At 37.1% G+C, this 26,584-nt stretch overlaps 2 protein-coding genes across 13 annotated transcripts in view; one reads left to right on the forward strand and one right to left on the reverse strand.

Moving 5' to 3' along the window:
- FIP1L1 (factor interacting with PAPOLA and CPSF1) overlaps positions 1 to 24,865 on the forward strand; it is a 43,077-nt gene extending 18,212 nt beyond the window's left edge. For 4 of the 9 annotated variants that reach the window (XM_064449445.1, XM_064449444.1, XM_064449448.1 and 1 more), the window contains 9 exons: positions 4,309 to 4,402; positions 5,457 to 5,610; positions 11,055 to 11,081; positions 11,670 to 11,724; positions 13,390 to 13,445; positions 16,087 to 16,182; positions 17,177 to 17,396; positions 23,586 to 23,723; positions 24,543 to 24,865. In XM_064449445.1, coding sequence (XP_064305515.1) covers positions 4,309 to 4,402; positions 5,457 to 5,610; positions 11,055 to 11,081; positions 11,670 to 11,724; positions 13,390 to 13,445; positions 16,087 to 16,182; positions 17,177 to 17,396; positions 23,586 to 23,723; positions 24,543 to 24,690 — 988 coding nt within the window. In that variant the 3' untranslated portion in view covers positions 24,691 to 24,865. The remainder of the gene's footprint in view (positions 1 to 4,308; positions 4,403 to 5,456; positions 5,611 to 11,054; positions 11,082 to 11,669; positions 11,725 to 13,389; positions 13,446 to 16,086; positions 16,183 to 17,176; positions 17,397 to 23,585; positions 23,724 to 24,542) is intronic. The other 5 variants (XM_064449449.1, XM_064449452.1, XM_064449451.1 and 2 more) reach the window with 3 other exon arrangements.
- Positions 24,866 to 25,764: 899 nt separating this feature from the next.
- The window catches only part of LNX1 (ligand of numb-protein X 1), an 87,786-nt gene continuing 86,966 nt past the window's right edge, over positions 25,765 to 26,584 (reverse strand). For all 4 annotated transcript variants that reach the window (XM_064449440.1, XM_064449442.1, XM_064449441.1 and 1 more), the window contains one exon: positions 25,765 to 26,459. In XM_064449440.1, coding sequence (XP_064305510.1) covers positions 26,324 to 26,459 — 136 coding nt within the window. In that variant the 3' untranslated portion in view covers positions 25,765 to 26,323. The remainder of the gene's footprint in view (positions 26,460 to 26,584) is intronic.

A 26,584-nucleotide genomic window follows, 5' to 3' on the forward strand; every position in this document is an offset into this window, starting at 1 on the left:
TGTGCATCCCACACGTGTGGGTTGCCTTTTAATATTTGGGTGTATCCATTGGGAATGCATCTGTATCCCAGGTGCCCTGATCGTGTAAGGGACAAACCAAGCCCTTTCTTTTCTTTGCATACGGCACTGAGACAGAAACCTAGTAATGCCTGCTTAACATCTCATCACTAAGCTAGATAATGGCTGGGGAGTCTTTGAAATTTCCCCATGTGCCAACTTGCTATGACCTAATCAGGATCCGAGGCTTCAGATTTGCCCCTTTTACAAAACTGCTGACCTGTTAAATTCTGGATACTTCAGATGCTGCTCTTGCCTTTGTGAAAATTATGTTTTTGACAGCAGTGTCATCTGCTGCTCCATTTGCAACTGAACATATGCTTTCTCTTGATCAATTTCAAGCTCTTTTAGTGGAGTACTTAATGAAATCATTATTGCAGTCTTGGAAATAGAGAATTTGTCATGTTTAAGGTATGATGGCAAATTCCTGAACTCATCCATCATTACAAAAACTGAATCTCTTGGCGGCTGTTAGGAAGAACAACAGACATACCACTATAAAACGTTATTAAAAAAATAATTACAAAGCACCAGCTTGGTGAGAATGAGTGAGCATTGGTGTTCTCTTCAGACTCTAGAAAAAATAGGTGAAAGCCCTGTTAATTTCAGTAAAGTTGATATCTAGGAACCAACTGGTAGTCTAGATTTGTATCCTTTAATAATGCAGTGTTGTATTTGGGCTGCTTCCCAAGCCAAAATTGGTATTATTGTGGTATGGTTGATGCACATATTACTTTAATGCCCAGTACTCTTGCATTGGTGTCCATTGCCTATGTTTTCAGTTCTGATCCCAAGAGTTGCTGGCAGTGTGCAAACAATGCAAGAGAGGAAGAGTCTTAATTTGAAGTACATCACTGCCAAATGGAAGCGCTGTAGAACAGTGGAGTGAGGCAAGCAGGGGGTTGTCTGAGGAGGGACTTCTTGCCGTAGAAGAGAGTCATCTGTCATACACAAGGACTAAAGCTAGGTAAAATGAGTTTTCTAAGGTACGGTTTTAGATAATTAAGAGAAGATACCAGTGATGGAGGAGAACCAGTCTCTTATAGCTCTGTAACGAAATGAGCTGTCAGAGTGAAGACTGAGACAAAATTTTGTTGTTTTCCAAAAATTCACTTGTGCTTTTTTTTTTTTGTAGTTAAACAGTTGGTTTAGCAATTGTATTATAATATCTATGTTTCCAGTGTAGTTACTGAAAGCAAAATAATAATAATCCAAAGTGCGGCAGTGCTGGAATACCATGCAAGACCACAGGGGAGCATTAGGAAAGCAGGTGTTGATTACTTCAGGATTTAGACTGAAACAATGACTTTTAGGATGGGGTGTTAGAAGATCAGAGAATTTCTTAAATTTGTGTTATCTTTGGAGAGGCAGCTGAATAGTATATACCAATTGAGTTTGCAAGTGTGTCCTCAGACTCTTGTACCATTGGACTTTCTTTTCCTCCAAACTGTTGTGCTTAATGGGCTTGCTTTAAAATCCAGGAGGAAGCTCTAAAGCCAGATACTTAAAGGCTCAGGAGACAGGCATTTGGATCATCCTCAGCATACAGTCTGCCAAGGAACTTTAGATTATCTCTGGGAGATCTAATTGGTCCTTCATGCTGTAGTGTCTGCTGTGTCTTTTTCAGCTGCATTGGAATCTGGGTATTTGAGCAATTGGGGTCAGAGCTATCAGTCCAGCAGAACTTGGAGCCTATAATCCCAACGTCCAGCTGTTCTCCCTGCTATTTGTATTAATGTGGTTCGTAGTCAACTAGATACAAAAAATACAAGATCTTGTCTTCTAAAACTGGAAGTATTTTTTTTTTCTTTCTATGGATTTTTTTTCCTGAAATTTCCTGCAAGTTTCTCCTAGTCTGTCTTTTACTTTGTCCTATATCATGCTCTTGGTAAATACTGTCAGTTTTCTCTACTGTGGGTTCCCTAATAGGTGTGACACAGTTGTACCTTTGTTTCTCTCATCCATTAGCAATGTAATTTTGTACCTCATTTTTCAGTGGAGTTGACCTAAGTGAATCCTACTTTTTAACCTCTTTTAGAAATTAACTGTACGCTGCAAAGCGGGTAGGTTTGGTTCTCTCTGCATAAGAATAATAGAGTTATAAATTCTCTAAAAATCTAGGTTTCTGGGTTTCATTTGTTTTGGGGCTGCAAACAGGAAAATTCACTATACTTTAAGTTCTTCGTCGCTTCACAATAGTGATCCCCGATTGTCATAGATACCAGGTTTTAGTTTTAGTAGATGACATTCACATTATTGTCATATTTTCTGGTCGGGCACCTGGAGTCCTTGTTTACTGTTGATATATTCCCATGTGGTTAATTTATTGAAGATTTTGAGAGGTTGATTATGCTTTAAATTTTAGTGTTTGTTTCCAATGCAATGCCATCGTGTCTTTACCCTCAGTGCAGCATTTTTAATCTGCTTTGAAAAGTTGAAAATAAAAAATTGCAGTTCACAGCTGTGTGGCCACAATATCAGGCGGGTTTGGGTAAAGATCTCTCTCATAACAGAATATGTACATTGGAGTTACAAGTTTTATAGTAGGAACAATTTAAGTCTAACGAGCATAAGCTTAATAGATTGACTGGTTTGGAAACTGAAGTGAGGTACACTTGCATTTAATATTCACACATTGACACAAGTGTCAATGTGGACTGGAACAACTTGTTCATAGTGAACTGAAATCGCTACAAATCGCTGAAAATTTAAATCCTAGATTGCATTTTTCTGAATAAGATGCAGTTCTTCAAATTAACCATTAATAATTAATAATCATACTTGCTGAGAAAGATATCTTGGAATTATTGTTGCTGCTTCCCAGAATTTTAGTTCAGTTTCCAGTGTTAGCCAAAATAAGAAAATGGAATGGTAGTCATCATTAGCAGTGGGGAACAAACCGGGAAAAGTCATTATGGTAGCACATAAAGCCGTGATGTATTGAGAGCTGAATATTGTTTGTGGTTCTGTTTATGTCAGACAAAAGAAGATATAGTAGAGGTAGGAAAGGTCCACGAAAGAAGAAATAAATAATGAAAGTTAGAGTCACATCTGTGCAAGGAGAGATGTGGACGAGCAGGGATATTTTTACTTTGTGTTTTTTTTGTTTTTTTTTTTTTTGACACAAGGACCGTAAGGCACCAAATACAATTGTCAGGCAAAAAAATAGCTGAAACGGATCTCATCACTGGACATCAAAAGTAAAAGTGTGTTCAAAAGAGATTGTGCAAAAGCAAGTTAATCGGGGGCTGTTAAACCCAGTTGCATGGGAAGTCTGTAAAGTTTTGATTAGCAGAAACTTAGAGGGAGCTAATGTGTATATGCATGTCACTTTTCTTGTCATCTTTCTCTAAAAATCCATTGCTAACTACCTCTAAGGTAGGTGTTCTAAATTTACATTATGTTCAGTTGTTGCCTGATTGGTTTGTAAGGGAGACTGAGGTGGCTCTTGTGCTGCTTGGTTGCTGGTTTCTTTAAAGAAGGTGAACATAGTGCTTAGCTATGCAGATGTTTTAGAGGTGTTTGAGAGAGACATTTTGCATTTGCAAAACAGGAACAGAATTATGAACGGCTGATCTAAGATTCCTTTGAGTTTCATACAAGGTTTAACTTAAGAGTCAGTGTCTATTAGTTTCATATACTTTCTGTTTGATATTATGTGTGTATGCCGAGGTAAGAGAGGCGGCAGCCGATTTTGTTCAAGATGTGCTGCAGTATCAATAGTATGCATGGTAGGGTTGGCTTATGTTTGTTTCTGCCTCCTAACTTGCCTTCGTTTGATCTTCCATGGAATCCTCCAGTATGGTTTCTGCAGTTTAGAAATTGTTTCTAAAGATTAGTTTATAACTATATTACTTCAGCTTTTTGTAGAAGTTCTGTTTAATATATTTTTTTCTTACTGAGTTTTTTGTGATCTCGCTGTATTGTTCCTTTTTTTTCCTTTTATTGGTAACAGGAGGGTAGATTTATTATCTTGTAGTAAATGGAAGGAAAATGTGGAGAGTCAGCCTTCATCCTACAGGAGTCTTTATTGCTGTATTTTTTTACTTCTACACACTTGCATAGTTCAGCAAATTTATCACATTTAATGTTTTTCAGAAATGGTCTTTCATGTTTTATACAGGAGAAGGAACTTTCAACACTTAGAGTGAGAGAAGTACATAAGACTTTCTTCTCTCTTGTTTATTTTTCTTTTTCTTTTTTTCCCTTTTCTAATTCTGCTTGTTGATTCTGGTTTGTCCTGTGTTGCAGGCGATTATCTGGCACAATAGATGTGATTGGACAGACCATCACTATCAGCAGGGTGGAAGGACGACGGCGTGCTAATGAAAACAGCAACATACAGGTTTTATACTGCAGATTTGCACACTATCATTGACTAAAAGACATTTTTGCTTTCCCCGTAGCTTCTGATTAAAACATTTCAGTGTGTATGAATGAGTAATATTGAAGTAGCTTTAAGTTCAGGAAGAAAGTTGTGGCAGTTAATTGAAATGTACTAAGAAGAAATGTTTGATATATTTCAAAAGATAAATGTTTTGGTATACTTCTTAGTGAAAGGAAGTGAGCAATATTGCAGAATTACAATCCAGGAGACAGCATTGGAGATAGCATTTTGTTTACTAAGTGACAAAGATAAGTATTTAAACTGACTGTCCATTTCTTTCCTATTCCTGCCAGACACTAATGCTGAAAGTGAAAGCCTCTTTGTATGCAGTTTGAGGAATGCAGTCTTTTAAAAATAAGTTGTGAAGGAATAGTTGATAGCACTTTTTTTTAAATTACATGGCCTTATTTTACTATAAATTGTAAGATTAGTCTTCACGATTTTTGTCTTTATGGGCTTGGATTATCTTAAGAAAGCAACTAAATGCATTGAGACTGAATACACTTTTTATCTCTTGACTTACCTGTGGAGAAGAACCAGGGTTGCTTGGTGCCCTGGCTGCATGTCCATGCCCACCTAATTAAAGTTAAACAGTTAAAATAATAATGGATTGTAGTGCTTTTACTGAAAACACTGCCACGTGTTTTTCAGCTGATCTCACGGTGTTTAAGTAATTTAACGTTTTGGGGGTTTTCCATGCTTTTCATATTGATTTTTAAAATATTTTCCTTTGTAGATAAATTTAAGATGGTGATTTGGGCCATATTCAGATGGCTTATATTCCCCCTCAGATCATATGTTTGTTGCTCCCTATTGGCTGCTCTTAAACCCTCAGAGGTACTTGGCAAGTATGGGACACTGAACACAGGGATGCAGATAGAACTTAAACCATCTGAATATGGCTCTTTAAGTGCATAAGTGATACTTTCCTGTTGTAGTAACTGGAAAGAGAGGAAACCTATCTTCTACCCTTTCAGCATAGCAATTGTAACTATAGTTTGATATTTTACAGGTTCTTTCAGAACGATCTAATCCTGAAGTAGACAATTTTACCAAGCCACCTCCATTTTTCCCTCCAGGAGCTCCACCTACCCACCTTCCACCACCTCCTTTTCTCCCACCCCCTCCAACAGTCAGTACCGCTCCACCTCTTATTCCTCCACCAGGTAAATATCCTGCACTACCTAGGATGTGAAAAATGAGAGATGCATTATCATCAAACACTTGATGATAATCAATTAAAGACAGCACATTCCATGCACATTTGGCTATATGTGCAGAATTTCAGAATTTTGTGTTCTACTCTTTTCTTAAGTACATCTGCAAGGTAGAAACAGAAACTTTTGTCTTTACTTTCTCAGTAAGCATAATCCCAAGTAGTAAATAATTACCTAAAGACTAAATGTTGGGTCTTGCGTCCTCGAAAATATTTGAAGAGAGAAGCTGTTTTCTGTTATTCAAATACTGTTATTGCTATTGAGAGTACGTGTTAACAAATCATTCTACAAACTTTTGAACTAAAAGTATAGCATACTATGAATTTGTGTCAGAAGTTGGATTCTCTGATGCCTAAGGTCAAAGCAGCAACAGAAGCTTTAATTCCCCTTTCCCCTCACAGTATGTATGAATTCCCAAAAGTCTGGTAAGAATTGCATATTGCCATATCCTTTCTTTCAGTCAGAGGTCTTACTAGCACCTGATGCTTTTATCCAGCTTCCTGTGTCTGTGAATCTTAGAGGAAACAAAGATTTTTGAGAACTCTTCTTATTGTTAAATCTGGTTTGAAATCTACTGGTATTTACAGAATTTTTACTGAATCTTAATGTTTATGGAAATTTACTGGGGGGAGTGTCATGGGCATTTGCACAACTACTGCATTTACCTGAGCATTGTCATTTTAAGGAATTAATTTCAAAAGGACTTAGTAAGGAACTAAGAAGAATGCTCAGTGAGAAGTGAAAATAGATGGAGAAACTTTGGGGAGTATTCGAGTGGGAAAGTGAAGGACTTGTTTATAGAAGAGACTAATTTAAGGTGGAGCCCCTTTCCTTATTTTCTCCCTTTTTTCCTTGCATTCTTTTGCTTGACTTGTTCTGAAATCATGCTGAGCAATTTCTTTGCTATTCTGTTTGCAGAGGGATTCTTAAAAGTTTGTTAATACTCTTACTTATAAGCAAGGAAGTAACATTATTATTTCTGTGCAACAACTTTGTGTGGGGATTTATAGGGTTTAAATCCTCATAGAAGAGGTTGCTTTCTTCAGTTGCTGCTGCTGATTTTAAAACTACTAACTCCTGCTGCCTGGCAAGCTCCAGCTTTCATCAGCGATTGTCATATACAAAATGGTGCAACCTAGAAAACAGAAGAGAAGAGATTTAAAGATTAAATAATTCTATGCACTTTTCCAAGTTTTTGTTCACAAACATAAAAAATAGGGTGTCTGAGGAGACAATATGCTACTGCTGTGGGAATTTTGTGGTGTTTCCTTACTGCAGGGTAGGACAGAAGGGAGAGGAACGTGGTGCTAATGCTAACTGTGGTTTTAAGCTGCGTTAAAACCTTTCTGATAAAATAAGATAGGTAATGCATTGCAAGTTTTTAGAAAGTAATTATTTTAATTGTAATTGTGATACAGAAAAGGTGATCTAAGTTGTATATTATTAAAAGCGTGAGAGGAACCCCCACAGACACCCCAAACACGCTTGGTGCAGGGATGTCATATAGGTGTACTGGAGTATTCTTCTGAAACCCCTCACCTGCTGAGCTTTTAAAGGTGAAAGAAATCCACATGTGTTACAGATTCAGCAACTAGGTTTGGCTTTACTCTTGTGGTTTACAGACAGGTTTATGACATACACTTGTTCAGAAGGTCTCCTTCAACATCCTTCCGTGCTTCAAGTAGATTTGAAAGTAACGATTAAGAGCTGTGGATTTGGTTTCTTCAGGCTTGTGTTTTAATTGTGCTGTTGCCAGCTCTTTATCTTCAAAGCTGTTCCTAAAATAGAATCTACCATCCCTTCTAGGTTCAGTGGAGGAGGAGGAAAAAAACTACTCTTGCCCAATATTAAACTGGGACTACTTGCCAGAAAACTTAAGTATTCCAAATATAAAACATCCTCCAAAAGCCCCTTTGAAAAAGGATCTTGCTTTGAAGTTAGATCTCTTTTTCTGAATTGGTTCAGTCTTGTGATTCAAATCTTTTTTGAGGAACGAGTCCTGGAACAATTCAAAGAGCCAAATGGAGAAAATTCTCAAATACTCCTGGGAGATCACTGGCTGTGACAAAAAATGCTGTTTTTTGTTTGCTTCGTTTATTGCTATGTTGGAGTATTTTAAATCTAAAGAAGAACATGGATGCTTCTGTTTAACAGGCTTTAAAAGTTGTTTTATGTGTTTTGGCTTAAGAGTGTTGTTAAAATGTGACATGTATTTGTGATATTAAAAAATTATTCTGAAGTATTGAACTTCTGTTGCATAACTTTGGGAAGTTTGACTGCCTAGACTTATACCAGGGCTTAGCAGGTAACTAACTGTAGATCTGCTCAGCCCCAGTAATCTAAGTGTGTGCTTTTTATCTTGTGATAAAGGAGAGAGACTTTGGCTTAGTTTAGCCTGTGGCAAAAGAAGTTTTTACACCGAGTTATATTGCGTTGTTGTGGGCTATTACACAGTTCTGCTAATTTGCAACGTGTTGTTAAGCTGTGGGAGTGTTATGTTTGATTCCTTATTCCTCAAGCAGAGCACATGTGACATTGCTTTCCTTTAGTAAAACCTATTTGGTTTCTGTAAATATTTACCAGCCTTGAGTTAGTAGGATGGTATACAATGTCCTGAAAGCAATTTTGAGCACATTAGGTAAAGTGCTGCACTAACATCAAAAGCAATGCAAATGACACACAAGTCTGAATATTTAGGTTTAGGCCAGATGTATCTTAGTGGCAGTACAACGTGTTATAGGGATGTGACATGGTCTACACTAAGTCACCTTCTTGCACTGGTACTCAAGTTTTGTCCCTATATTGCAAGAAATGACTCGATATTTCAGAGTATATTTTTTTTCTCAGAAGTAATTGGCTGATGATACTTCACGTATATTTTCATACACTGCATTAGTAGAAGGCAGAAGAGTGAAGACTTGAGATGCTTAGTTTTCCATTAACTGAAGGTTATGACTTTTTTGTTTCTTGTTTTGTGTCACACTCCTGTGTTAGTGAAGAAGGTGAGGAAAAAACCTTTGTTTAGATCTTTTTAGCAATACTTGCTAACTTGGTATGTAGAAGAATTTTTCTTCCATTATGATACCAAAAAGTAAATTAGCTTCTGTCTTAAAATGATACAACTATTAATCATGACTTTTTAAGTGCTTTTTAAAGACTTGTGAGGAAAAAATGTCTATGTGGGTTTTTTTAATATAATACCTTCCATTAACCAATTCATTAGAATTATTTGGACATTTGGTCTCTGGATATTAGTTGTATTCAGTCTGTCTCAATTTTGTTTGAATGGCTGCCAAGTAAAAATTTTTATTTGGTTTTTAATCTTGTGATGACATTTTTATTTGTATTTCTGCACAAGATAAAATTCTGAGGAATATATTAATTGTTTAACTGGTATTTCTTCCTTTTTGTAAAGACTATTAGCTGATGGCTTTCCAGGCAATTCTGTACACAGTACTGAGAGCCATGTTCAGTGCTAAAAATATACTGGTTTTAGTGCAGCAATTGAAATTTTTTTAAGGATAAGGTAGGGCTAATAAATTAATGAAATTGAGAGAACTTCTGAGATTTTTTGTAGCTTGTGTTCTTAACATTGCTGTTAAGACGTATTTTAAGTATATTTTTATGTATATATTTCCTATGTTGCAGGCTCATGAAGAATCTGTTAAGATGCACAATTAACCAAAAATGTTGAATAGAAAATACTGTAACTATGCAACAGTTTGAGTTCCCAGTCTTCCTTTTCCTTCAGAAAATTCCGTGAAGAGTGTTTGGTCTTTTAAATGTTACACTGCCAGAGTTTTTATGGTGTGATTTCCAGTGTTCTTAACAGTGATAGTGCACATTGGAAAGCTTGTGTGCTGCTGAAGAGAAAATGGCTCATGCAGTTTAGAAATTTGGCTTTTGGGGTTCACTGTCTCCTGATTTACATTTTGGCTAAGAGATTGGATTTTAAATTTTCAGGATTGGACAGCAACTTCAATTTTGTTCACAATTTGTTTAATCCTATAGGATTAATGCTGGTAAGAATTCATGTCAGTGAAATCACAGCAATTAGTGAACTGATTAGTCTTCCTTAGCTTGTATATTCCTTCATTTTGTCCTTCTGCCAAGGCAATTTGGGAGCAGTTGGCTTTTCCAGACATTATAATATGTAGATGTAGTTGAATGTTGCTGCCATACAATAGTCTTTTAGTTCTGCTGTTGAACTAACAATATATATATATAAAATTAATCATGCAGTTGCCAGTACATATAGGATATTCTCTGAATGATGAAGTCTGGAACTTGAATGAGATGGGTTTTAATTTAAGTGGGCCTGGCTGCTGTTCTGTCTGGATGTTTATGCAGTTATGGCAAAACTGATGAAAGTACTTGGCAAAGTTTTCTGTTCTCTCCCCATCCCCCTCGCCAAAGTCTTGTGGTGAGTTGTCGGATTGAAAGTACTTATTTTTTAATGAAGTAGAGTTGCTCATAACTGAAAGAGCTTTATGCCTGGTAGTCTGTTTTCTGACAATATTCTTTTAGCCCAGTTTATTATTTTCATGTAACAGTGTTTTGTGCGTTCAACTGAGGTAAAGCTAGTTCTTTGCAAAGTATGAAAAGCTAATGTCCTTTAAAGTGTATGAATGGTTTTACCTAGAAATCGTTTCTTTCATAATCAAGTAAGATAGATTTATATGTTGAGGCAGTATATTTTGCTAGGTCAGCTAACTTAGTTGGGAACATTTTCTCAGCTATAGATTTCTAACAGCAGAGCTAGGTCTGAAAACCGGAAAAGTTAGAACAGGTTTTGTATGTGTTTGTATTAAAGGGTGCTCCTTTCTCAGATATTTACAGGAAAATAGAGTACCGAACAATTATTTTTTTTCCCTCCAAGTAGCAGCTATATGATTAATTGCAGCGTGGCATAGCACTGACTGAAAAGTCTGTAGTGCTTACTGTTGCTAGAATATTTTGTCCATGTGGACCTACTATTTCCTATAGTAAGCTATTAAAGGCCAGAGGCCAATTGCACTTCCTTTCATCCAGTCATCCAATATAAAATAGAGCAAATATATTCTATGGAATGTTACTTTCCTTCTGGATACGAAACATTTTAGTGTTACAGGTTTAACTCTTAATCTTAAGACCCAGAGTCATTCTTCATTATTTTTGTCTCTAATTAAATAAGATCCTGAAGAATAGAAATTTAAATAAAAAGACAGATTTCAGAAGGCTTGCATAAAATCTTAAAAATTGGTATTAATGTGAGATCTTGATCTGAGGACACAGAAAATAAGTTATCATTCTTCTTGATCATGTATGTGGTGATAGCTCAATCTGATTTTAGATCTACAGATAATAAACATAATCTATTACTGTAACTGATATATTATTTGTTGTCTTTTTAGGTATACCAATAACAGTGCCACCACCAGGTAAACTTGCAAGAATTTTTTTCCACATTTGGTTAAGAAATGAAAACTTAACTGATGTGCAACTTACCAACTTCCTTTTACTTATATAGATAAAAGTTCATAAATACAAAATTATAATTATAGATGTAGACTCAGTTATTTTGAAACCAAGCAGAAAAGAAAATGTATGAAAATGCTGTTGGCTAGTGGACCTAATCAGCCAGTTTCTTAGATGTGTGCTTCTTTCTTTTCTTTCCATTCTTTTTTTTTCAGCTATGCAGAAAATAGTTGTGATTGTTGTTTATTAAGTGTTGTTAGATACTCAGGAATTTTCCTATGCTTCTAAATTATTCTATTTTTAAGAATAACTGGAATTTGATTTGAAGCACTGACGGTATGTTTTATACTCTGCGTTTATTAAGCTGGAAAGTAGTTCTCAGTCTTATAAAATAAAACCCATTTACACAGTAAGAAACAATGTTTGCGTTGTACTCCCTGGAATTTGTTTGCCATTGTATGCTTAGCCTAGTTCGTCTATGTGCTTATGTTTCTGTTTTGGGTGGTTTTTTTTCTTTTTTTTTTTCCCCCTCACCTAATTTGTTATTACAGGCTTTCCACCACCACCTGGCGGTCCTCCACCTTCCCTCATACCCACAATAGAAAGGTGATTATCTGTTTGAAATCTTATAAAGCAATATATCAGTATTTTAAAACTGAAATAAATTAGTAAGGACTCTCACACTACCCAGTGTTTTATGGGTTTTATCTGGGAGCAGGGAGACAGTTTCAGGTTTTTACAGTATTTTTACAGGAATGTTACTAGTCTCACCTGTCTGACAATATTCTTTTGATAGGTTACTTGGCCACTTATTAGTTTAGTTGAGTTATGACACTATATCAATGCCAAGACTTAAGAACAAAGTCAAGCTAATGATTGTTAAACTATTCTTTAGTAGTCTGAAGGCTACTTTAAGTGAACTGCATACTTGTCAGCTACGGTATCATTTTGTATGAAGGATTTGGCCATAGATTCAAGCTCTCATAAACTATAGGAAATGCCAGAGTTCCACGGAATCCAAATTTGTATTTCTACTGTGTTTGTTCTAAGTTTTCAGCTTTAATAAGCCTAACAGTATATATGTATACGTATATTTACATATATATCTAAAAATAAAAAAGGGCAGAAGAAAAAGTCATCCAGCACAGTCCTTGAAAAGTATTTATAGTTTGCTAGAGGCCAAAACCAGGTCATGTACGAAGCTCACTTAAGAAGATGGTGCAAGCCTCTTGCCAGTCCTTTGGATTTCACTGAAGGAAGGTGCACCATCTGTTCCTTTGAAACTGAAAATTCTATTAACATACACGCTACAGGATGGTAAATCTCTGAGAAAGTCCTCATCTGATTTAATTCAGAAAAAACCCTAAATGGAGGCATTTGATGTGCATGAAAGTAAATTTTTTATTTTAAACAGACAGTTGCTGTGAGTGACTGCTAAGCAGTGGTCATTGCATTTACTTGTAGTGACTATTTCTATAGTTTAGGAAATATGTGAAAAAGTCAAATTTATTGTGGAAACTGGGAACTAAATCTCATACTTTTAAATGTTAAGATGTTGCATTGGCCTTTCATTATCATTTAAACCAAGCTAACCCAAAACTTATTTCTTAATGTTAAAGTGCCTTCAAGAGCAGAAGTAGCACTTAGGTTAAATACTGCAAAGATAATTCATTCACATTATGTAGGAAGTGCTAAAAGTCATGAAAGAAATATATGTGTATGAGTTATGTCCTGTGCACAAGTCATCCTTTTTAACCTTTCTGGTTTTTACCTACTTGAGTTGGCTACCACTGAAAGAAGGCAGCCTAGAAAATGTGTACCTGATTTAATGGTTTATTTATAGAACTACACATTTGAACTCCACCTGTTCTTAGATATGCTCACATATCTACTTTTTAACAGAAAGAACAAGAATGGCTTCATTTCTGAAGCAATTGGAGATTACGCTCAGAAACATGATACAAAAAACATTTGAAATAGAAAATTCATTGAAAATACAAAAGAACAGCTTTGATGATACAGATATTATTTTGTTTAAAATTTTAAGAAGAGAGAATGATATTTTCACCTCCTGTGGTAAAATATTAAATATGCATATTTGTGTTGATAGCTTCCTTAATTAGTAATGCTCAAAATGGAGGGCTTAAATCCATTTTCTTTTAGTCTGTATGGTGGTAGGAATTCAGGGGAATAATAGTAAAAGCATATATTTATTGATGGAGGTAGCTTCGATGGTAAAACTGGATTTTACATGTGTTTTCTTCTCAACAGTGGACATTCTTCTGGCTATGATGGTCGTTCTGTTCGTGCATTTTCATATGGCAGTGGTGAGTAAGCTTTTGCTGGCTTTGAAGATTTTGACTAGTGCTGTATCAAATTGTTTGATAGACTTATCAGGGTTTTAGCTAAGAGACTGAACAGGTCCTTTCAAAAATTCATTGCAAAAGCTCGTTGCCTACTACGGTAAACAGATATACGCTGTTGTAAATTTAACAGCTGTCGGTAAATACTATTGTTTTGCTTACTTATTTGTATGCTGAATATCTTTCAACGCTGCTTTTGCAGACTTGTGATTTTGAAAAATAATACACCATAATATGGACCACAAGTCAGGGAGAATTTTCCAAGAAATAGTAGAGTTTAGAAGCAGGAGAACAAGTATTGTTGAGATAGCATCACAATTTTAACCAGCAAAGACCAATCATTGGGAAGTTCTGAGTGATGTACCTCTCCTTTGAAAAACTGTATGTCTAAGTGAAATCTTCAGCTATCCTGCTGGAAAGTCAGTCTTTCTGGTTTTTTGGATAATGTTGTGGAAAAAATCTGAACCTGAAAAACATCACTTTCTGGTTTTATAGTAAGAGTGAACCAAAATAGAAGTTTCATTATGTGCAATCAAATAGACATCCACAGAATCTACAGTGAGTTTAGAACTGTTACTTACCACAGCTCTGCTTCTTGAGCCAAAAGAGTGATAGCAGTACTAAGGTGTCAGCTTCTTCCTCACCTAGCCTGAATTGGGAAGGTAAAATAAACGTAGAATCGCAGAATGGTTTGGGTTGGAGGGGACCATCAAAGATCATCTAGTCCAAACCACCGTCTGCCATGGGGAGAGGCATCTTTCGCTCGATCAGGTTGCTCAAAGTCCCATCCAACCTGATCTTGAACACTTCTAATGATGGGGCATTCCCAGATTCTCTGGGCAACCTGTTCCAGTGCCTCACCACCCTAATCAGAAAGAATTTCTTTGTTACATCCAATCTCAACCTATCCCTTTTTCACTTTAGAAATATTGCCCCTTATCCTGTTGCTACAGGCTCTGGTAAAAAGTCTCTCCTGACCTTTCTTATAAGCCCTCTCTAAGTATTGAAAGGCTGCAATAAGGTCTCCCAGAGCCTTCTCTTTTTCAGGCTGAACAACGTAGAAGAGATGATCCAACTCTCTGATAATTTTTCGTGGCCCTCCTCTGGACCTGCTCTAGCATGTCTGTCTTGTACTGGGGGCCCAAGAGCTGGATGCAGTACTCCAGGTGTGGTCTCATGAGAGTGCACAGAGAGAATCACCTCCCTCAACCTGCTGGCCACACTTCTTTTTATGCAGCCCAGGATATGATTCGTTTTCTGGGCTGCAAACTCACATTGCCGGCTCACACTTAATTTTTCGTTCACCACTGGTGGACCCCCAAGTCCTTCTCCTCAAGGCTGTTCTCAGTCAATTCATCACCCAGTTGTACTGACATTGAGGATTGCCCCAACCCAGGTGCAGGACCTTGCGTGTTGCCAATTACTGCTTCAGTGCGTCTGCCATCCAGGCCCATGCCTAGTGACTTTTCTTTCAGCTGACTTTTGAGTCAGTATCTTCTGAGGCACAAAGACGATGTTTGCCTTATGCTGTGACACCATGCAGCATTAAATTTTTAAACCGTCTCCAAAACTATTAACTGTTCAAAGCTCCCTCTCTTCCTCTTTTAAAAATAAAATCAAAGTTAAACTTTGAAAGTGTCTGTCTTTTTGCAGAAAGTTTTGGAATAATCCATGTAGAAATACTAAAAGTGACGAATTACTTCATTCTAAGTAGTAAAGGCAGAGCACCAGTTCATAGTAGAAAGTAAGCTTCTTGTGTGTTATAATTACTGGCAAAAATCTAGATATAAAAATGTGTAGAGTATCAAATAACTGGTTTATCTCAGGTTATTGGGGTGGAAATGACATAATTCTGTGTGATGAGAATTACTGCAGATGTGAGGGAGTGACCAAAATTTATCATAAAAGTTTGTACTACTGTTAATAAGAGTAATCATTTTGTAGTATACATTTAAAGTTAAACTTGAGTTCGCACTTTAGATCAGAATATTCTGGCAGCATATTCAAGTCTTGTAGACCATACGTATGTTGTTGACATAGTGGCAAGACAAGGAAATTAGCAGTCTTCAAAGTCCAGCTGTTTTTTTGCTATTTCTGGCTGCTTTCCTTAGAAGAATTTCAGGTTTTGGCAGTATAATGAACAACATACTATTGTATTAGGTTTTTTTTTTTCTGTTAACTCCTCATTTTCTCTGTAGCCCTGAAGTGAAACAGTGTCAAGCATTTTGTTAGAGGCAAAACCTCATATAAATGCTTTTTTAAAGAATTATAATGCTTTTCATTGCAAATGTATTTTAACAATGAAGTGTTTTTTCCTGCTCCACTGCCTGCTCAAAAGGTCTTTTGTATTCCTCCTTTGGAGGCTTGGCAAAGAGCTGTCTTAAGCTCCTGCCAAAGCTTTCTGGAGCAGGCATACCCAAGACGTTGTAGGCAAGGCAGTCTGAACATAGCTGTCGGGACAAGCCACTGGTTTTATAACTCGACAGTGTTAAATACAGCATCAGTAATGCACTTTACATTGTTCAGTGGATATTTGTGTTAATTATACTATTAATGTCTCTTCATGACACCATGGAGTCAAGTGAATATTGTTCTCATATTATAGATAATGAAGTGGAACTCAAAACAAACGATTTATTGAAGGCTATGTTATCATTGGCTAGCAAAGCAGATAAGCAGAAAGTGGGAAGTCCTCTGTACTGTAAGTCCACTAGAGAGTGCTGTTTCCAGTTAAATACTACAGCCTTTATTTTTCAGTAACACGATGCATTCACAGGCCTTCTGGAGAGGGAGGGCAGGACAGAGCAATTGGGGCATTTAAGAATAGTAGTTATTTATTACATCAGAGTTGGCAGAAGGCAATGGAGAAGCATGGCCCTTCTCTCTTCCCATTGCTGGTTACCTAAAAAAGCTTGAGAGGCAGTGTTGTGACTTCCTTCTTAACTTCTTAAGTATATCATCTTTTAGATCAAGATAGTACACTTAATTTTCTGAAACTAATATATTTTAGTGGTAATAGTGGATGTGCTGGATATTCATTAGAAATAGTGTGTTACCAAGCATAAGTGAGAGTGCTATTTCTTCTCCCCAGAATGAAGTTATGAAAGATATTTCTAAAGCTGCTGTTACTTTCTGTAATTAGAGAAGTATGGCAAAGCACAGTATAGAATATAAATTAGTGAGTGAGAACATTGTAACTAATATTTTAAATACAACGATTTTAAAGGACAAAAAAAATAGTACCACTTAAATATTAATTTGGAAGCATCCTTTCTCCCTGTTTTTCTGAACTGTACTTTCAGAGTCACTGAGTTTCAAAGGCAGTTTTGTTTTCTGGTTGGTTTTGCTTTGTTGTTGTCCCAAAACAAAGCCATTTGACCACATAAAATCAGACTCTTACAGCAAATTTTGCACAATATTTTTTTTCCCCAAAAGGATTTAGATGGCCTTTGTGGTGTATATCCTGGTTCTGCACATACTCATAATGAGTATTTAAATGAGTGCCAGGGGCCTTTATTAGCATCATGGAAAAAATGCAGTATTTGCTCAGAATTAACTTTTATGTGAAAGGGGAAAATTGGAAAATACCATTGGAGGAGGCTGACAAATGTCTGTGTTTTCATGCATAAGTAGTATTACAGTTTTTATATGGTATCTGATTTTGTTCTTTCTAATACCCACATCTTTTTCTTTAGTCACCTTTCCGCACCTTGCAGGTTCTGCTCCTTCATGGTCTAGTCTTATGGACACCAGCAAACAATGGGATTACTATGCACGAAGAGAGAAGGATAGGGAACGAGAGAGAGAGCGATCCCGAGATCGGGATCGCGACCGGGACCGAGACAGAGATCGAGAACGTACCAGAGACAGGGAAAGGGACCGAGATCACAGTCCGACTCCAAGTGTGTTCAACAGGTTAGTGAACTATCTTAAGTATGCTGTAACCCTGTTCAAAACCATCTTTCTGTGTTGAATAGTATACTTAAGCTGAAGGCTAAATGTTAACTTTGTATATTCCAAAGAGCTAGAGGGTGTGGCTTTCTCCCCTTCCCCCTTTTCTCTTGGAAACTGTAACTAAATTTCAAAATGCAAAACGGGTGCAAAAACAACAGTATATGCCCAAACTGGTCATAGTGCTTTCAGGTTAAAAGTGTGATTTAAGCCCTGTGTATGAGTGAGATATCCAGCTCTCTTCGACATCAGTAGTTCTAGAAAAATCTACAGAAGTACTAAATGAATCTTAGTTGTGAATTCAGTGCTAAGAGCAATGTGGTGCAACATTTGACCTTAATTTAATTGTGTTATTGGCTGCTAAAATGGTTAGTTTCTTTGTTAGCACTGGCTGGATAATAATCTGCCCAATCTTTTTTTTAAACTATTCTTTCAAGGTCAAGAACTTCTTTTCATTTTCAGGCAGATGATGAAAATAATGGCAGATAGCTTTATTCAGCTTTAAACTGTCTAATTGCGTGAAAAAAAGAGAAAAAAGCTGCAACTGTTCTGTTTTCATGTACACAACTACAAAGCATTTAACGTTAAGCTCGCTATGACTCCATAGAGTAGAGGTCTATTGGCTTGCCAGATTTATCTAAATTTACTTTGCTCGTTATTTGCTAAGTATTTTGGAGTGAGCGTCTTGACACTTTTTTCTGTGTTTTTCGTTAAGTTTCAATTTTTGCAGAATATGTATGTTAGCTGTTAAGCAGATTCTTTTTACCAGTGGTTTTATGCTGTGGGGAATGAATGCACCCGGAGTCAACATTAACTTCAGTTGAGAGATGACATTTTTTGCATGATGATTGTTCGCTGAAGACCCAAACTGGGTGCAAGATGGGATTTTCCATGTGTGCAGATGTGGTGATGTCCTCTCCCGTGTGCATGTGCTGTGTTCCAGGGTCAGTTTCTGAGAACTCAAGACCAATCTAAACATCTGTTTCTCAGACAGCTTGATTGAAGGCCAGAAAGAAGCCTGGTCATTCAAGGGTGCTTGAAATGAACCTTAATAGCTTCCAGGCCCACAGAAATCTCTGTGCTGCTGCCAGAGTTATCTGTAAAGGAGGGGGAAGAGCAGGCCTCAACTTTTTTATGTGACTAAATTATCCACCATCTGTAGCAAAGCTGTTGCCACATGGCTGTGTAAGAAAATGGGAGGCCCTTAACTAGTATAAGTTGGTCTGGGAGTCACAGAGAAGGTGGGAGAGGCTTAAGCAGAACATGCAGACGTAGTGTTGTGTTTTGTGTTGGTTTTTTTTTTTTAAGAAGGTTTATTTCCAGTTCCATGCACTTAAAATAAAATGAAACGAGCTATGAGGAAGAGAATGTGAACTATTTTAGTGACTGCACAGATGCATTACTTTTATTTAAATTCTCTTTGTTTAAACTTAAATGACACTGTGGTGAGATTTGGAGTAAGCATAATCTTTAGCTTTTCACTGCTCAGAAATTACTGCTTTCTATGTTTTTAGTGGTTCTTTTCCAATTAAAAAACTGTATTTGTGCTATAGTATTTCTTTAAATTGAAAGAAAATTGGATTATTTTTACTCTATTAGTATAACCAAAATGTGGTTTAAAAATGAACCTTCAGCTGCCTTTGTATTATATTCCACCTTTACCCTGCTACCCTCAGATGAAATTGTGCGTTTATACAACGTACCTCACTCTGCCCCCTTAAGAAGATGCTCTTCTTTTTGGGCTGTTGTCCATTTTGCAAAGACTACGTTTTCTGTTTTGATAGTTTCAAGTCAATTAGTTACCACTAAAAATGTAAACTTTGGAATTTAATCAATACCTTGCCATTTTGTTTGTCTTCTCAGCAATTTGGGGGTGGGGGGGGAAGGCAAAACCCAACAACTATATTTATAGGGTCCTGGAACCCAGTAGTCCATGCAGCAGAGCAGACCAGGGTCTGTCTGGCTAAAAGCAGCTACAGTAAAGGACTTGGCGTCCTGTTGGAGAGCAAATTGAATGGGGCTTAGCACTCAATGTGCAATAAAGGTCAAAATGCATTGAGCTGCATTAGGGTATAGCCTGCAGGTGGATAAGGCCGTTATCCCCCTCTTATTTGGCACTTAATACCATGTGTGAAGTATCGTGCCCAGTTGTGGGACCCTTGGTATGAAAAAGAAGACATTGACAGACTGAAGAGTCCAGAGGAGTTAGCAGGGCTAAGGGGATGGATTTCATTTATCTTGAAAGGAGAAGGATGAGGAGGGTTCTTAAAGGTGGTTTTCAACTACCTAATGGGTGGTTATCGAGAAGATAGAGCCAGGTTCTTTTTTCAAGGTGCATAGAGAAAGGACAAGGGGTAAGAGTTAAAAAGCCACAGCAAGGGAAATTCCAGTTAGAACTGTGGGGGAGGACATAAAAAAAGTGGTGAGGGAGTAAGACGGGTTGTCCAGAGAGGTCATAGAATCTCCAGCCTTGGAGATACTCAAAACTTGACTAAACAAGGCCCTAAGCAACCTGACCGACTTCTGAGTTAAACCTTTTTGTGGAGGGGGTTAGCCCAAGTGACCTCCAAGAAGTCCCACAGAAGGATTTAGGCTGGAAGGTTCTTTGTAATAGAGTGTTTGAATACATGGGAAAGTCTTTGAATACAAATATCAGAAGTTAAACAGCTCTACCAAACTGAGCTCTCCTGATCTGTAAAGTTAACAGCCTGTAGTCTGTTTTGAAAAAAGTAACCAAAGGTGTAGAGAACAAAGATTTTATGGATTGGACTGTTTGGGGGCTTTTTTCTAGGAGGGCACAGGTAACAATGGGTCCTCTTCCACAGGCCAAAGGTTATAGTGCTCTCAGGGCAGTCCCTGAAAGGCTTTGAGAACTGTAATGTAAGCCCAAATACAAAATGGGGAGATCACTGGTGTAACGTTGGGTACGTGGCATTTATTCCTGCCCTGAAAGCTTGCAATATACTGGACTTGGCAAACTGATTTTTTGCTTTACTTATAGAAAGGTTGTTTATTTTCAGACATACTTACAAGCTGTTATGGTTTCTTAGTAGTTTGCCAAAACAAGATTTAAAAAGGAGTATAAATAATATTTTTAACCTTTTCTAGAGTGTTTTAAAATAGTTGTGTTAACAGAGCAAGTGCAGGTTGTGGGTTAACATTAAAGGTTTTGAATCTCAGCTTTGAAACCAGGCTGTAAGTCTGCAAGTAGCCATCTGATTTCTTACAGCAAGCTCATCAGAAGGCAGTGTTAGATATTTAGATTTTAACTTTTTAATTAAATACTCATCATCAAAATGTTAGTTCTGGGAAGTAATATTGGATATTGGGAGTAAACTATGTTTGAATTGGTTCTACCTTTTCCTGTCCCTGCAAGCCTGCAGGAAGGTAGGGCTCCTGACTAGTGGCACTCTAAAGGTATGCTAGTACAGGAATCCCATGTCTAACAAAAACTTTAATTCATTCAGTTCAGATTTTACCTTTGGTTATAACTTTTGGTAGATTTCAGAACCTGATTTTAATTTAATTTTTAACATTATACTTCTTTTTTTTTTAATATATTCTAAAACTGAGCTTTATAGCTAGACTTCTCCAGGCACATGCTGATATTATGGTGCTGCTTTATTACCCACCAAGTTAAGCCACACTTCAAATGTACATCAAATGAAGACTGTCATTCTGAACTGCAAAACTAACTGCTATGTAAGCTAGGCTAGTTTTCTCTTCAGTATGACTTGTCCTAGAAACTAGCTCTTGATATCAACATTCATCTTTCTGTGATATTTGATAAGAAAACATTGCGAATCGTTGGGTTTTCTCCTTTCTTTGAAGCCCTGAGTTAGTTTCTCACGAGAAGAAATGCTCAGTAGAAAGGAACTTGGATTATAAATGTCTCCCCTACGCTTCCCTCCTTCCTTTGATAGTAGAATAGAAACTTGAGGGTAAAACAATGGTAAATGATCGATACGGATAGAAACAGGTTAAAGGCATAGGACTTAAGGTCTCAGCATTGTAAGATTTGGGATCTGTTTTCTCCCTTCTCCCCACCCACAGCTGCTTTGTTTACCTGTCTAGGTCTTTATACATCTCAGTGGAGCAAGTGACACCCTGGACTGTAATCTAGGGTGCCTTAAGCTGGCTGTGGAGTAGTACATAATCAGAATTCATGTTCTGTGGCTGTACTGCCTTCATTTTTTTATAAGTTGATGTGTCTCTGTTGTAGGGTTTTCTTGTGGGAAAGACATGCTAGATTTAACATAGTATTTAAGAAAAGGTGTTTACTACAGTTGAATTTCATTTTTGTCTTAAGCAGAGGACAATACTTAAGGCAAGTGGTAGTGGCGTGATGCCTGTGAGGGTGACTGAACACAGGTTGGGCAGAGAAGTTGCGGAGTCTCCATCCTTGGAGATATCCAAAAGCCATCTGGACATGGTCCTGGGCAGCTGGTGGTTAGGCTGGCCCTGCTTGAGCAGGGGATTGGACCAGCTGACCTCCAGTCATGCCTTCCAACCTCACCCCTTCTATGGTCTGTCACAAATGTACTTCACAGGATTTGATCAGTTTACTCTCAGATCTGTAGTTATAAAGTGCGTTGTAAAATCTTATAAATGTTATAAGATTTTATAACAACACAGGCGCTAATCAATACAGTCATACTACTCTGTGACAAACCGTAACTTTGAGTTCTTTAGTAATAGCCGTAGTTTTCCTGATTTTGATGTGTGAGTATTTTTAATGCCCCTTAGAAAAACAGTATTTTCTGCGGGGTCTTTGGTGCTTCTCTACAGTGTCGTAAATTGCTAGTTTTTGAAATTTGCATCATGATATAATCATACAAAGTTTCATAGAAAGACTAGTGCTCTTGCTTCAGGTGTTTCCCCTTCTTGCTCAGAGTTTTCGTGCATAGCTGTAATAATCCCTGATGTAATGTCATCACTTGGGAAATGGCCACAGGGTCCAGGCTATGGCAGATAAAATTGTTCTGATCTAAGTTCTCACTGCTCCAGGACATGAGAAATCTCTTTGGGCTTGAGCTGTTCTCCTTTGTGACCTGTCTGATCTGTCCTGCTGCTGTCAGGGACCTCAGGAAAAGACTTTCTTTTATGGTAAATGATGGCAAAGATGGAAAGCATGAGACACTTGGCTTTTGTCAGCTTAATAGTATCTAAATTGTTACCCGTTTCAATTGCTGTCTCAGAACTCCTGGTCACATTGTGCCTTTCCTTAGGACTTGGTAGGGATCTTCCAAACTATGGTTACAAAGACTTCATGTGGTATATAAATAGTTGCAGTAAGTTTGCTTGTATTGAAGCCTAGTTGTTAAATGATACTGGACACTATATGTGGGTAGGATTTTCTTGGTAGAGAAATGATAAAATGAGCATGCCTTTTTAAGCTATGCTAATGTAGCATTTGAGTGGTGTTGGCTAACTATAGATACTGCTCTTTTTTAAAAAAAAAATTCACTAAACTCTTAGAACTGCCCTTTTCATCAAGTCAAAATATGAAAATAAGTTCTTAAAGTAAAGCCTTTCAATTCTTGTGTAGTCTGCAATGTTTAAGGGGCTTTACCAGCATTGTGGCAGGGCAGCACTCATGGTAATCCAAGAGAGGAGCAGAAGCAGAGACAGCATTGGCACTGGAGAGAAATTAATTTTAAAAGCAACTCAAAACATTGAGTATATTTTACTGTTGGTCTCTTTGTACCTAGCTTCTCCTTTCTTGAAGCTGGAATAGATCAGCTCTACCAAAATTTAATTAGCCCAAATGGTATAATAGTCAAAAAGCGTGCTGATGAGTGTTACATGCACTGATCTGAAAACCTTATGGAAATTCATGTAGGATTGTACTTTGTTCACAGTTAGATACAGGTTTAAGCTAACTGCTTGATAAATCCTGTCTAAACTTAATGTCTAAACTTAATGTGTTCTTTTTTCCTTCCATTTTTATTGAACAATCCCTTTTCAAAATTGCATTAAGTGTAAGATAAAGAGCTTTAATGTCCTTTTAGCATATGTTGTGGCTGTCATTTAGAAACCCAGAAGCAACATCAAGATTTTTTTGTCGTTTTTAGAGTGTGTAAGAATTTCTTTTTTTAATATATGTATAGTGCTTGGTGCTACTGTTCTGAAAATATCTTCTTTTTTAATCAGTGATGAAGAACGATACAGATACAGAGACTATGCAGAAAGAGGCTATGACCGCCACAGAACAAGTAGAGAGAAAGAAGACCGGCACAGAGACAGAAGACACAGAGAGAAAGAAGAGACTAGACACAAGTCATCTCGAAGGTTTGATTTTTTTTTTTTTATTTTATTTTTTTTTAACTAGGATACGAAAGACTTGACCAGTTTAAAAAAATAAAGTAAACTTTTAAAAGAACCCTAACCAAACTGGAGTTTTGTGGAAAGGCTGTAAACGCTTAGATGTACTACTTGAAACAAGTCTGCCATATAAACTGTGGACAGACAGAAAGCAGCGTTGGCCCCAACTAACTTCATATTGAGTGATGTATGTGGCAGTCTTAGCTAGTGAACAGAAATTATGAATTTGGGGAAAGAACGGTAAAAATAGTGGGTCAGAAAGAGTGAAGAGAGTGAAGCTGACGTTCAGCAGCATTAATGTAAGAACTCAACAGTGATTCTTAGCAGGTAAAATAACCCTCATGCTCACTTGATAGAAATTGTTCAACTTTATCCTTTCTAAGTTAGAAATAAAGGTTAAGTCTAGGGAACAGGGTCAATAAGGGACTTAACTTTTAAAAGGGATTTTTTTAAAACTAAAAATAATTAAATAATTTCAGATCCCATCCATTAAGAGATGCCAGTAGGGACGTGACATTATTAAAAGTGTTGCTATTAGAATATGGGTTACAAATGTGAAAAAATATTCCAATTCCCAACAAAAAAAAAAGGAGGATGGGTAGGTGAATGTACCATTCCATGAAAAATTCAGTTTGGTGCTGACATCCAAATGCTATATGGGTCAGAACAGGAGCAGGTGCCAGTTTTCAAATACAAATGCAAAGGCTGGGTTTTTGGTACTCTAATTAAAAGGGGGCTGAAGTGTCATGCAAGTGTTTGAGGTATTTTTTGTCTCTCTTTCTTTAGTAACAGCAGACGACGTCATGACAGTGAAGAAGGGGACAGCCACAGAAGGCACAAACACAAAAAGTCCAAAAGAAGCAAAGAAGGAAAAGAAGCCAGTGGTGAGCCTGCTCCTGAACAAGAAAACACTGAGGCTGCCCCTGTGGAATAGGCTTGTGTGATTTTTTTGCCTACTTGCATATATATTAGTGCCAGAAATAGATTACTATAAATCTTGTTATTTTTCTGAGTATTAAAATAATTTGCTCTTAATCTTGTTCTGTTAGTTTGAAATCAAAGGTTACTTTGGTTTTTTTGAAAATAAAAGAATGAATTTTTCATGTTAAGATTCTTGGACTGACTTTGTTTTTTAAGAAACAGTGAGAAAACATCTTTACAGCTAGAGGCTTATGCTCTTACAATATACATAGGGCTTAAATTCTTTGTATTAAATTGTCTCCTTTTTTCATAAGCCAGGGGGAAGGTCATTCTTTCACTGACTTTAGAAACAGTGTGCATTCACTTTATTATATACCAACATCTGGAACAGTGTGGTTTAGCATAGCTTTCGGAGTTCATGTTTGAAGAGGTCATCCTTTGCTACAGGGACAGGCAGGAAGTGCAGACTCTTCAAGAACCTTGTACTGTGGTGAAATGAAAATAATCAGGGAAACTGGGAAAGGTGCTGATTGCTCTTAGTCTGAGAGAACACTGAGTGCGGTGATCGTACACTTGGTAATTACATCTGGTTTGTGTGGGTGCATAAGGGTGACTTAAGCTGGATAATCATCCCTGCTGCTTTTCAGTGGCTTAAGAGAAAGTTCATTTTAGTCTTTGTTCCGGGGGACCAGCTGCCCTTAACATGATAAAGATTAACAAACATATCCTCTTCCCATTGCTAGCTTGTGAGGGAAAAATAAGGAAAATAAGACTTTGGAACATGGGTAATTTGCAGAGAAAGGGAAAGACCTATTTTAAGAAAAATATACTACCATCATCCTGTTCAGATTTACTCCCTCCAGAACAGTATCAAGTGTGATTGACACAGGGGGTCCTTCAAAAATTGTACTGCCCTGGCAGGGTGCTATTTAGAAGACTGACTTACTTGAAGGTGTTCGCAGTGTGCAGTGTACTGCCTTAAAAACAATAATTCTACAGAAAAATCCTAGATTTAATAGTATTAATCAAAACATACCAGGGAAACTAGGTCATTTGGTTTGGGATTAAAATAATGTCTGTACAAGTACACAGTTACAGTTATTTTTAATTATTTTAGAAATTTAATTCACAGTTTTACAGACTAACAAACAGTACTTGAAAGTCTTGAAAAGAGCAGCTTCATGCTGACCATGAAAAGGTACACATACTCAAAGTGCTATTAGTGTGTTGGATAAAAACCTTCACCTGATTTTTGCAACTAGAAAAATTGCAAGAAAATTTTTCCGTAAGGATTTGCTTTTGTAAATCAAAATAAAGTGGGACAGCAGGAGCTGCTGCTCCTTAAATTTCATTATTATTGTAATATATTTTATATAAATTAAAAAAAAAACCAACAAGAAAAACCTTAAGAACATGGGAAAGGAAAGACTTAAGTCTGTAGCTTAAATCACTCTGAAGTTATTTTTTTCTGACAGGTGTCTCTGCTTTGCCTAAACTTGGCTTTCCTTGACATGCAGATTGAAATTTCACAAACCATTTCCTGATAAACACATACTTGGCCCCCCAAAAAGCAAAGACGGATGCCCCTTTTTTTTTTTTTTTCCCCCGTGCTTAAGTATGTGTCACACTCTCCGTGAAGACTTGTTTTATAAAAAAGTGCCAGGCCAGGACACAATTGTGAGAGTAATTTTTCCTTTCAGTTCTTTGAGCATTCTTGCCAAGCAGGCATGCATCATCCCTGATGTGTTCCTGCCATTGACAGCAAGGAGGATGTCACCGCATCTGAAAAACCAAAGGCAAATAAAAGAGAACAATTAAACAAGGTGACTTATCTTAAATGTTTGCAAATGCCAAAGCATGTCCTTAAGCTGGAAGCAAGGGATAGAAATGAGTATTACTAGTCCTTT

Source organism: Phalacrocorax carbo, chromosome 4 (assembly GCF_963921805.1).
Source record: "Phalacrocorax carbo chromosome 4, bPhaCar2.1, whole genome shotgun sequence".
Classification (NCBI taxonomy): Eukaryota; Metazoa; Chordata; class Aves; order Suliformes; family Phalacrocoracidae; genus Phalacrocorax; species Phalacrocorax carbo.